Source organism: Halichondria panicea, chromosome 7 (genome assembly GCF_963675165.1).
Source record: "Halichondria panicea chromosome 7, odHalPani1.1, whole genome shotgun sequence".
Lineage (NCBI taxonomy): Eukaryota > Metazoa > Porifera > Demospongiae > Suberitida > Halichondriidae > Halichondria > Halichondria panicea.
Window position 1 is genome coordinate 7,277,452 of NC_087383.1, and position 12,843 is coordinate 7,290,294.

Genomic DNA, 12,843 nt, shown 5'->3' on the forward strand with positions numbered 1-12,843 from the left:
CTAAGAGTAGAATATGCATCTATGTAACCTCCGCGGTTGCGGTTAGCCCGAGGCGCAAAGCCGAGGGAATCTAACCGTAACCAAGGTGGTTACTAAGACGCATATTCTACGAGTGGGTGTGGTCTATTTAACTTGGACTTCATTGCGCATGCGCGAGGCGTGATTATAAAAAGCCAGGTTTGGTGCGTAGGAACAGAAATTGAATTTGTGCAAGCTGGACGAGCTGGAGAGCTGTGAGAGACACCAGTTGACAGAAAAAGATAAGAAGACGGCTTCAAAACAATGAAAAAACTTAGTAAAGCTTGTGAAACGCTTCTTGAAGATACTGGAAAGAACAGACAAGTAAAAAGAACCTAGAACTATGCTAGAACTGACTGCAACACTACAAGAAGAAGAAGGAAGCTCTGTGGTGGAGTGGAGGGGGTATAGAGCAGACTGGACCGGCATGGAACCTTAAAAAACTCAATAGAAAGTGTCAAGCGACTGCTAAAGTGTTTTTGATGCTTCCTGGCCCCCCTTGCCCATGCCCAACTGGAAAAAGCAATACAAAGCAACAGTGGACATGGAAAGAATGAATATTGACTGAACAAACTATTGCATTCTGTGTTTTTATAATGTTTTTGTCATCTTCTTGTCACTTTCACTAAAAATTTCATTTCAACTTTTGAGAACTTCCTGCAAATTATTTGTCACTTCCTGTAGAATATGCGTCCATTTCCTGTAGAATATGTGTCCACTTCCTGTAGAATATACGCCCATTTCCTGTAGAACAAGTACCTTCTTGTAGATTATGCTTCCATGTAATCTACTGTTTTTAGCCAATCAGATCAATTACAGACGATGTAATGTAGTCTAAATACAAAACATATATAGTTATGCTGGAATGGTCTAGAATATCAGTTCTCCAGAGGTTACATCATGGCAGGAGACACCTATTGTTCCTATTGCACAAAAGAAATAATTATACAGAACAACACCTACAGTTCACTACTTAAGTCATTATGTTTTGTTGTTAACCTGAGGCGCGTAGGCGGCCTCGGTTACAGTAGTCTGTCAGTCTGTCTGTGTGTGTGTGTTTGTCTGTCGCTTAGTTTGGCTTACCTGGTGATTTAGGCATCACAATTTGTACGTAGGGAAACTTGTAGCATTAAAACTAAGGCTTAAAATTTGGCAGATTTTGCAAAGAAGTCTTTGTTTCGCAGAAAAGGCGAGCTAAATCTAAGAAGCTTTTTGCGTACTACTAAACGCAGCTATTATTCGAAACATAAGCCAATAATTACTGATTGTTTGTGGAAAAGGGTCGATATGATAGAAAGCTAGAATTGTGTCTGGTTTGTCTCTGTGACTCTGGATCCTACTCCAGGAGCCATACTTCTCTGCATGAGACTCCAGGCTTCTTTGCTGTGATCCTAGTCCACAGTGCATATAAATACCCTGTTCTCAAATGTTTCAGCATGCCTCCAGTCTAGTTTAGCTCCTGAGTTGCTGTGCTACACAGTTCAATAAGTCATACATGATAATTATTCATCACTACATGCACTGCATTATATAACTCTTCTGGTTTCTTTATAATCATGTCATGTCACCAGCCGAGGGTTTGCACTTTAGTGCTCTAGTTGCACCAGTTGTATATAATTATAGTACCTCCATAAGGCTCCACTTTTCTTATATCTACTCAATTCCACCATCTTTAAAATGACTGCCCAGCAATGTCACATAGCACGTGCGTGGCTGTGATACAGTGCAAGTGTATATATAGTATAACCTTCAACTCTCTATTATCACCTCAGGTAATGTATGCTATAATTATAATTATTATTATGCTAGATGTATGCACTGGCTAGATCGACCATACTAGACACTGGGTTAGGCCTCCATATACTCTTGCAACACCAGGGCTTCATAGAGGGGGGGGGAATGAGCGCCCCCCCCTGGAAATTGTATTGAAAATATAGGCCATAACGCACTGTGTTACGGCCTGCTACACACCAACCAAACAAAGAGTGTTTTATAACAACAATAATGAGTTCTTTACGAAGCTACTTTAATTAAACTGCTATTCTTCTATATACTCTTTCTGTTCCATACGTCCACAATTTCTTCTTCGAAGTCACTATATCTGTATAAGTACAGAGGGCGATTCAATTAAGAGCGACCTTCATTTAGTGAGAAAGGCTTGTGTCGCTCAGGCTATGGCTTTTATCTATAGTGCCATTCGCAATTAAATTTCTGCATTTTTTATGACATTCCACAATACTATTAGTACTTAATAACTCTTAAGAATGAATTAAGATGCGATGCACGACAGTCTCTAAACACAACAATTTCGCAGATCCCCCAAGATACGGATAATCGCCGAGCCTCCCATTTTTCTGAAATGTTGATTTTCTCCCCCCTGTCAATTTTTTTCTGTATGAAGGCCTGAACAATGCTCTTCAAACTACATCTATATACATGCAGTAAACATGGCTGTCATTTTATCATAATTATAATGGGTCCTGTCTTCTCTTCTCTGCTTCTTGACATTCCTCTTAGGTATTTTTTCACATTTTCGAAACGTATAATACTTCTGTACTGAAGAAAGAAAGGAAATCGAACTAAAAAACTAATTTTGCACTGTGAAACATTGTGAACGTATAAGATTGGCAGGAAAAGCATGAAAAGTGTAGAAACAAGAAATTCGGCGAGTGCAACTCCAATCCGTTACAACGTCATAAATATTGGCTGAGTCCAAGGTCTTTGGTTTTGAGATTCGAAGGCCTGAGGCTGTAGCATCCCAAGCATATAGCGAGGGCCGGGGCTACTAAGGGCATATAACTGATTTAGAATAGTGCTAAGCATTAAGCAAGCTAGGCTATAATTATTAAGAAGACTCTGAAACCAAGAGTTTCTACAAGCCTCAAGCAACGTTAAAGCTTCGCTCTGGCTAGTCTACATAAAAAAACTCACATTGAAGGCATGCAGTTTCGTTTTTTTCTCTTCAGGGGAGGCCAGTGAAGGAGGCTATACTGTACCCTCGAGAAAATACGCCCAGCAAGAAGTCTAGGCTTATTAGAGTCCTGACTGGGCGTTTAATCGCAAACGGCGAGTTTTCATTCGAATATACGCCCACCCGCGGCCTCAAATCGAGGTTTACACTTCGCTCTATGACAAATCTTATTGTATTTTCATTTAAATACATAGTATGAACATTAATTTTTATATTGACAACAATGTTATAAACTAATGCATGAATAATAATTAAGATTAAAGCATGACAAGATAATGAACATGAAGAAGTGAACTCTGACTCTATTCCTCTATTCAATGCTTGCCGATGTCAGATGTATAGCAGAAACTTCCCAAAGGATATGGTAGGACATATACTCCTATACAGAGTATATAGCTATCAGGTACTTTGTTTCAAAAAACCAAGGCAAGGTAACTTGCAAAATTAGCCTGCATGTGTGATAACTTTCTTGGACTTTGTGTTTTCCTTTCTCAGCATAATTATTATACGACTATACTTGTTCTCTGCATAATTATACATCTTCAAGGTCAAACAGATCCATACAGAGAAAGTTATATGTTTGATCTTATAGTCCAGCAAAGAGTATATAATTATAGTCTACTCTATAGATCTTACTAGCTACTACCTAAAACTTTATTTCTTCTGTCAGACACTAAAATTAATAGTGAGCATGTGGCATTCAGCTACTGCGCATGCTCAACTCTTTATTCTTATAATCGAGTGAAAATTCCCTCGTGCAAGAACTTTGAAGCAAAAGAGGGGATGGGCGTTTATTCAAGATGGGCATATTTTCGTGTGTCACAACTATATTACTTGTATTGAGAGATTTTTCACAGTAGTGGGCAGCATTTGATAGCAAATAGATTTGCCATATATACCGTATTACTAGAATATTTGCTGGTGAAAAACCTTTGTGAATGAACCAAACCAGCAGAAAAGTTGACCCTTTGCGATCTAACTATTGCGTTCTGGCAAGGATCATGTGTATTTACTAGAGAGATAAAAATGTTGAGAGAAAATTAATGTAAAGGAGAAAATGCATTCAAATGATGTTGCTATTATAGCTAAATATTAAGTGTTATTCTAAATTCTACATGTGTTTATGTTTTCTGTACGCAGACGAAAGTTGGGCATGTCTGGTCAAGGAGAACATCAAAGTAAAGTATGTTCTTTCGAATGTGCTTCCCCAGAAACCGTTAACTGCTATATCTTGGTAATGGTCCAAGATATAATTATAGGGCCACTCTCAGATCTTTCTATATAAAAAATTATACTTCAATGGTAGTGACCCTCTTCAGTTCTGATTATTATTATACATGCAGACTGTTATATACATCGTAAAATAATAGTGATCACTACTATTTTACGATGTATATAACAGTCTGCATATGGAACTTACCAGTTACTTCAGACCTCCTTGACTCAACAGTCCCTTGGCCCTATACCCCTATATATAATTTGGCAAGCAAACCCCTCCTGATATGATTTTTAAGTGGCAATGGTGGTACTCTGACGCTGGTACTTCCTCACTATAATAATTTATACTCGCACTGATCATGAGCTTGAGACTTGATGACGTAGTCCTCTGTCGTCTATATCTCATCACTGGAGTCATGAACTCACTAGCACAATCCATTATAGCTACTATCATTCCAAAATACGGGTAATACACAGTATATATACTATACGTGGAAAAGTATGTGTCACTCTTAGGTAATTTTCGGTGAGCATGTTGGATAGATGCTTACTAATAGTTGCATGCCCTCTCCCACCTTCAGCAGTCAATAATTCCTTGATACAGCATATAATTATAGGTACAACCATAGCTCATAATTATTATAGATAAACTGACAATTATTTGCATACGGAAAAGCACTGGTATACAAAAAACATGCAGTGCATGTATACAGGCTAGATACACTTGAATAACTCTTTGATCATCAGAACGTTCATCCTCTTTATAATTAATAATTATTATAGCTACCACCACATGGGTTTCCGTATATACACTCATGTTTTAATTGTTATACACTAACAAGTTACTATAATAACGATGCAAAACAGTGACCAGTGCAAGCCCTATACCAGTACGGCCACTCACTATTCCGTTTACCGGTCAGTGCTGGCTGTCCCAAACAAGGTTCAATGTAATTTTATACGTATATTACGGCCGGATATGACGTTTTGGGTGTGGTTTAGCAAATAAAATTGGATTACACTTAAATAGAGAACAGAATGATTCATTATCCTACATTATCCTCGAGACAAGAACCGCAAAAGTAGTAATCCAATTTTATTTGCTAAACCACACCTAAAACGTCATATCCGCCGTAATATACGTATAAAATTACATTGAAAACCTTGTTTGGGACAGCCAGCACTGGCCGGTAAACGGAATAGCGAGTGGCCGTTCTTCAGGGTGAGCAGTAAACATAATAGCTAGCATTCCGTGCCAAGCCAAATGGCCGGTATATCGAGGTGGCCGTACTTCAGAGAGCCGGAATAGCGAGAGTCTACTGTACACAGCAGAACAAAATTGCAGTGTGTTATTATAGCGTATAGCATATCAAATTGCTTAACTGTATATATGCATAGAAAGGTCAACACAATGAGCTATTCCCTATAATTATGGCAGTAGTCTATGGCCTACAAGTTACTATACACCCTAGAAGTGCTAACCCTCGGCTGTTGACAGGAGAATAGAGTGTTCAGTTTTACAATAATAAAGAGACTGGTACGTAAAGGATCACTTTAGCTGCATGTAGATCTACCTCGAATAAAGGTCGCGTGTGGAGCTCATGCAAGTTCAAGCTATTTCGCAAAAATTATATGCGCAAAAACTATTCTAACGGTAATTTCGCGAAATTTCATTAATAATTTTACCCTCATAAACTATACCCACTATACGGTATGAAGAGCAAGCCACAAGTATTGTTTAGTGTTAAGTGCCATCAACACGCAGGAACATTTCACCCATATAATAAGGTGTCACACAAAGAGAAACTACATTTGCCCACAAGCATGCTACTAATAATTATACGTAAGAGCAAGCCACAAGTATTGTTACATGCAGAGGTATAAATAACAGTCGGTCGCAATTAGCTGACTATTAACTATACTGGCTCAGTGATAGTGTCCTAGCATGCACAGAGTGAAAGTCAAAGGTCATATAGTTATGATGAACATAATGCGCACTCATAATTATATCAGCTATGTTGTTCATTGCAAGAGCAGGCCTATAGCTATGTAGCTATGTAGCAGAGTGACAAATCGACTAATGGTAAGCTCTAACTAAACCCTAGCCTCGGTCCCAGGCCAATTTTTTTTTAGTAGAACGAAGTTGAAAAATACGGCCTGGTATTGATTGTATCTGGGCGTGGCAGGAACCGGAACCGGAAACCAAAGCAGAGATTCTTCACACTTTGTTTCCTGTCATATTTCTATTATTAGCTCCGTGTACGCACACAACACCAGGCCTATAGTTGTCGGCCTAGCTAGAAACAACTTGCCCTGGAATCGAGGCTACCTAAACCCTACTTGATTACTAAGACATTGCATGGGTAATTTAGACCAATATCACCTGATGGCAGAACAAAATGCTATTATGCTAGGACAACTTATCAGGACAATCAAGAGGTGTTATTTCTACCTCTGCTGTTAAGTGCAATCAACAGGGTTAAACGTATTTTATTTCTGCTGACTATAGTTCACATAATTATGCACGTGTAACTAACTTACCATTGACATCAACATTGTACTCTGTGATGAGGTACTTGATAGTGTCCAGCTTCCCCTTACTGACTGCCAGTCCCAGTGGAGTTAGTCCATCACTGGTCACAGCTCCTATAGTGGTGAGAGTTGTGGAAGTGTACGTGATAATACGTGTAGTGAGGATAAACTATTATTATTAATAATTATTTGTAGTTAACCCTTTCCCCACTTTAGCCGACTATAGTCGGCATGGCTACTGATAAATTTCAAAAAATCATTGTGCACACTGTGTTGGAGCTATGCACACACTGGCATATTTTCGTGTGTCACAACTATATTACTTGTATTGAGAGATTTTTCACAGTAGTGGGCAGCATTTGATAGCAAATAGATTTGCCATATATGTGACAGGGCCAATGAAAACAGACCTTAACGCGGGCATTTTCGAATCAGTTTTTATTGTTGAATCGGATAGGGCGTCCTTTAAGCTTCAAAATGATACCAAGATCGACCTCCTAGCTACTTTCTTTCCGGAGATATGTTCGAGGGAACGCTACGAAGGTATTGCAACGCCCTCTTGAGTAAATGACGCTCAAACGTCATGATAATTGAAGTTCAATTATTGGCTTCCGGGCACTTCCGTATACTCATAAAGCTTAGTAAAAGATGTTCTGGATAAGACAAGTTAGTTAGATGAAGGCTAGGCGTTCTAGGACTCTCTAGCTAGCTAGTATAGCTATGTAGCTGGATTGCTTGGCACCTAGGAAGGATCTTCGGAGAAATAAAGAGACAAAGACTCCCGTCGCTCAAATGGTAAGCTCTCATGTCTTGTTATAAGCTTGTACTTATTATCTGTGTAATGTATCAGTCTTATAAAAGATCCCTTACTTGTATGGAGCCTACAGAAAGTGTCTCTGTCCTTCATACAGCTTAAAGGAAGCCTAAGTGATCTATTATAGGTAGTCTTTCACTTAGTATTCATCCGTATCGATCTAAGGCTTGATCCAACTTATTAGTAGCCTTATAAGAAGCTTTCCTCCTTTAATTTAGTACTGGTATCACTGCCATTGTGCTTAGTAGTAACAGGCCTGATGGGATGGGTGATCACATCATGGAGGGCCCAGGAAACTGCGTGGAATTGTCGTATAACATTTATATTGATGGTTCCCCCAGGTGGTGGTAAGTGTCGGAGGCCTGAGAAACGCTTGTCTATTGGCTAGAATGTAAGTGACATTGATATTGTGTCTATCTTAACTTACTACTTATCTGTAGGTTGTTATGGAGTGTTTATGAGGACAAGTGGCACGGGATACGTACATCTAAAGAAACAAGAGTGGATCTACGCCAAGCTAGCTAGCTAGATAGCTGCTCTTTCTAATCTATTTCTGTTGCTAAATTATGTTTGTTAAGAAGTGGAGCTATAATATACCTGGCTCCTCTTGATGATTGTAAGTACTGGGCTGATGAAATAGTCCTGTACAAGTTGTCATCTTTTATTTGTTAAAAATAATTAACAATAATAGGGAAATTCCCAGGGAATTTCCCCTCACGTAGACAGTAAATTTCATTGTAAAAAATGAACGTTCGGTGAGTTTCTTCAACGTCCGCGCTTGACCTGTTTAAAGCTTTGTAGAGACCCAAATTTTTACAGGTAGGTAGAGGAAGGGTTGAAGTTAGCACCTGTGAAAAAAAAAGTTTTTTGCCCATGTTTTTCATTTCTACTAAATTGGCCTATAGCTTAATTTAATTATTGCCGCGTTAAGGTCCGTTTTCATTGGCCCTGTCACATATACCGTATTACTAGAATATTTGCTGGTGAAAAACCTTTGTGAATGAACCAAACCAGCAGAAAAGTTGACCCTTTGCGATCTAACTATTGCGTTCTGGCAAGGATCATGTGTATTTACTAGAGAGATAAAAATGTTGAGAGAAAATTAATGTAAAGGAGAAAATGCATGCAAATGATGTTGCTATTATAGCTAAATATTAAGTGTTATTCTAAATTCTACATGTGTTTATGTTTTCTGTACGCAGACGAAAGTTGGGCATGTCTGGTCAAGGAGAACATCAAAGTAAAGTATGTTCTTTCGAATGTGCTTCCCCAGAAACCGTTAACTGCTATATCTTGGTAATGGTCCAAGATATAATTATAGGGCCACTCTCAGATCTTTCTATATAAAAAATTATACTTCAATGGTAGTGACCCTCTTCAGTTCTGATTATTATTATACATGCAGACTGTTATATACATCGTAAAATAATAGTGATCACTACTATTTTACGATGTATATAACAGTCTGCATATGGAACTTACCAGTTACTTCAGACCTCCTTGACTCAACAGTCCCTTGGCCCTATACCCCTATATATAATTTGGCAAGCAAACCCCTCCTGATATGATTTTTAAGTGGCAATGGTGGTACTCTGACGCTGGTACTTCCTCACTATAATAATTTATACTCGCACTGATCATGAGCTTGAGACTTGATGACGTAGTCCTCTGTCGTCTATATCTCATCACTGGAGTCATGAACTCACTAGCACAATCCATTATAGCTACTATCATTCCAAAATACGGGTAATACACAGTATATATACTATACGTGGAAAAGTATGTGTCACTCTTAGGTAATTTTCGGTGAGCATGTTGGATAGATGCTTACTAATAGTTGCATGCCCTCTCCCACCTTCAGCAGTCAATAATTCCTTGATACAGCATATAATTATAGGTACAACCATAGCTCATAATTATTATAGATAAACTGACAATTATTTGCATACGGAAAAGCACTGGTATACAAAAAACATGCAGTGCATGTATACAGGCTAGATACACTTGAATAACTCTTTGATCATCAGAACGTTCATCCTCTTTATAATTAATAATTATTATAGCTACCACCACATGGGTTTCCGTATATACACTCATGTTTTAATTGTTATACACTAACAAGTTACTATAATAACGATGCAAAACAGTGACCAGTGCAAGCCCTATACCAGTACGGCCACTCACTATTCCGTTTACCGGTCAGTGCTGGCTGTCCCAAACAAGGTTCAATGTAATTTTATACGTATATTACGGCCGGATATGACGTTTTGGGTGTGGTTTAGCAAATAAAATTGGATTACACTTAAATAGAGAACAGAATGATTCATTATCCTACATTATCCTCGAGACAAGAACCGCAAAAGTAGTAATCCAATTTTATTTGCTAAACCACACCTAAAACGTCATATCCGCCGTAATATACGTATAAAATTACATTGAAAACCTTGTTTGGGACAGCCAGCACTGGCCGGTAAACGGAATAGCGAGTGGCCGTTCTTCAGGGTGAGCAGTAAACATATAGCTAGCATTCCGTGCCAAGCCAAATGGCCGGTATATCGAGGTGGCCGTACTTCAGAGAGCCGGAATAGCGAGAGTCTACTGTACACAGCAGAACAAAATTGCAGTGTGTTATTATAGCGTATAGCATATCAAATTGCTTAACTGTATATATGCATAGAAAGGTCAACACAATGAGCTATTCCCTATAATTATGGCAGTAGTCTATGGCCTACAAGTTACTATACACCCTAGAAGTGCTAACCCTCGGCTGTTGACAGGAGAATAGAGTGTTCAGTTTTACAATAATAAAGAGACTGGTACGTAAAGGATCACTTTAGCTGCATGTAGATCTACCTCGAATAAAGGTCGCGTGTGGAGCTCATGCAAGTTCAAGCTATTTCGCAAAAATTATATGCACAAAAACTATTCTAACGGTAATTTCGCGAAATTTCATTAATAATTTTACCCTCATAAACTATACCCACTATACGGTATGAAGAGCAAGCCACAAGTATTGTTTAGTGTTAAGTGCCATCAACACGCAGGAACATTTCACCCATATAATAAGGTGTCACACAAAGAGAAACTACATTTGCCCACAAGCATGCTACTAATAATTATACGTAAGAGCAAGCCACAAGTATTGTTACATGCAGAGGTATAAATAACAGTCGGTCGCAATTAGCTGACTATTAACTATACTGGCTCAGTGATAGTGTCCTAGCATGCACAGAGTGAAAGTCAAAGGTCATATAGTTATGATGAACATAATGCGCACTCATAATTATATCAGCTATGTTGTTCATTGCAAGAGCAGGCCTATAGCTATGTAGCTATGTAGCAGAGTGACAAACCGACTAATGGTAAGCTCTAACTAAACCCTAGCCTCGGTCCCAGGCCAATTTTTTTTTAGTAGAACGAAGTTGAAAAATACTGCCTGGTATTGATTGTATCTGGGCGTGGCAGGAACCGGAACCGGAAACCAAAGCAGAGATTCTTCACACTTTGTTTCCTGTCATATTTCTATTATTAGCTCCGTGTACGCACACAACACCAGGCCTATAGTTGTCGGCCTAGCTAGAAACAACTTGCCCTGGAATCGAGGCTACCTAAACCCTACTTGATTACTAAGACATTGCATGGGTAATTTAGACCAATATCACCTGATGGCAGAACAAAATGCTATTATGCTAGGACAACTTATCAGGACAATCAAGAGGTGTTATTTCTACCTCTGCTGTTAAGTGCAATCAACAGGGTTAAACGTATTTTATTTCTGCTGACTATAGTTCACATAATTATGCACGTGTAACTAACTTACCATTGACATCAACATTGTACTCTGTGATGAGGCACTTGATAGTGTCCAGCTTCCCCTCACTGACTGCCAGTCCCAGTGGAGTTAGTCCATCACTGGTCACAGCTCCTATAGTGGTGAGAGTTGTGGAAGTGTACGTGATAATACGTGTAGTGAGGATAAACTATTATTATTAATAATTATTTGTAGTTAACCCTTTCCCCGCTTTAGCCGACTATAGTCGGCATGGCTACTGATAAATTTCAAAAAATCATTGTGCACACTGTGTTGGAGCTATGCACACACTGCAGGTACCAGCACATGTGCATTGAGCTGCTCTTCCTCGTGGTATTTTTAATATTTTGCTTTGAGGTACGGTTCGATCAGAATTGTCGAAAGAAAAGTGACCGTTTTATAATTGCTACAAGATCTTCGTAGTACAACGTCAGGGAGGTTCTAGGGAAGCTACAGAGTGAGAATATCGATGCCTATGGCCTTGTAGAGTGAGAGGACAGTGACTGGGATCATAGCTAGGTAGGGAGCTTCCTTTCAGAGGTCAAGCTAAAAAGAAAGAGCCTGAGAATCCTGAGGAAGACGCACTTGAGGTGGACCATCTTCCTGAACCTGGTAAGTCACTATACAGTAGCATTTGTAGTCTTGATAGCTTCACTATAGGTTTGTTTAGGCTAGTTAGTACAACAGTGGACATCATGAGACACCATTAAATTTGTAAACCTGTGTGTAGGTGAAGAAAATATTTCCCGGGAAAAGGGCGTCTGCCGATAGAACCTCAAATACAAGTTTCTGCAGATCCTGATTGAGTCCTGAGTGAGCCATGTCACCGTGAGAACATTCTGAACACTTATATCATGTGTTCAGTCACTTCGTAACATCATACAATATTGTTTGTGTACATAATTGTGAATTTTTGTTAACAATTGTTATTTGTGGGGTGGTGGTTGGTTGCTAGGCAACAATGATGATTCCACGAATGCGACAGGTCCGGTTCTACCTGTGGAACTTTGTTACAAGTGTTTTTAATATACGGTTCATGAGTTATAAATTTTTTAAACAAAATATGCGAATATTCACTTTTAATTAAAGCAGGGAAAGGGTTAAAGCTACATTCTGTAATAATATACCACTATTATACAGTTGTAACAGGTTATTTTGTATGGTGGATCTTTTTGCATTTTTTTTTTTATTATTACACAACCAGCAAAAAGTAGGTTATCATGCCATCCTCTTATGAGTATAATAACTTATTACTTGAACCAGGAGTACATGAATAGGAGTAAGCAACTACTATGTACACCATATAAATTGGTTATTATCTCACTACGTCACAAACACATGTAGTAGTGTAAACTGTGGTTACTTTGTGTACACATGACCATGTATGGCTGCATGGTAGGCTCACTTATATGTAGAAATTGTCAACAAGAGTGAAGTGCATGTGCAGGCTAGGCTGAAACTATATACAAGATTTAGAGA

General features: G+C 38.7%; 1 protein-coding gene and 3 long non-coding RNA genes across 7 annotated transcripts in view; 2 read left to right on the forward strand and 2 right to left on the reverse strand.

Moving 5' to 3' along the window:
* Positions 1-12,843, reverse strand: part of LOC135338444 (uncharacterized) — a 43,476-nt gene that overhangs the window by 25,484 nt on the left and 5,149 nt on the right. For all 3 annotated transcript variants that reach the window (XM_064534567.1, XM_064534566.1, XM_064534565.1), the window contains exons 3-4: positions 11,374-11,478; positions 6,749-6,853 (exon numbers count right to left, since the gene is read on the reverse strand). In XM_064534567.1, the coding sequence (XP_064390637.1) occupies positions 6,749-6,853; positions 11,374-11,478 (210 nt within the window). The remainder of the gene's footprint in view (positions 1-6,748; positions 6,854-11,373; positions 11,479-12,843) is intronic.
* LOC135338659 (uncharacterized) lies at positions 545-6,739 on the reverse strand. Of its 2 annotated transcripts, none has more exons than XR_010395706.1 (2): positions 1,102-6,739; positions 545-1,058 (listed from the first exon to the last, which is right to left on the reverse strand). It is a non-coding gene; the product is annotated as an uncharacterized LOC135338659 (long non-coding RNA). The 2 variants fall into 2 exon arrangements; XR_010395705.1 differs by having other exon boundaries at positions 545-1,062.
* LOC135338605 (uncharacterized) lies at positions 7,550-8,217 on the forward strand. Its single transcript, XR_010395639.1, has 2 exons — positions 7,550-7,944; positions 7,994-8,217. It is a non-coding gene; the product is annotated as an uncharacterized LOC135338605 (long non-coding RNA).
* LOC135338592 (uncharacterized) lies at positions 11,473-12,441 on the forward strand. Its single transcript, XR_010395625.1, has 2 exons — positions 11,473-11,976; positions 12,095-12,441. It is a non-coding gene; the product is annotated as an uncharacterized LOC135338592 (long non-coding RNA).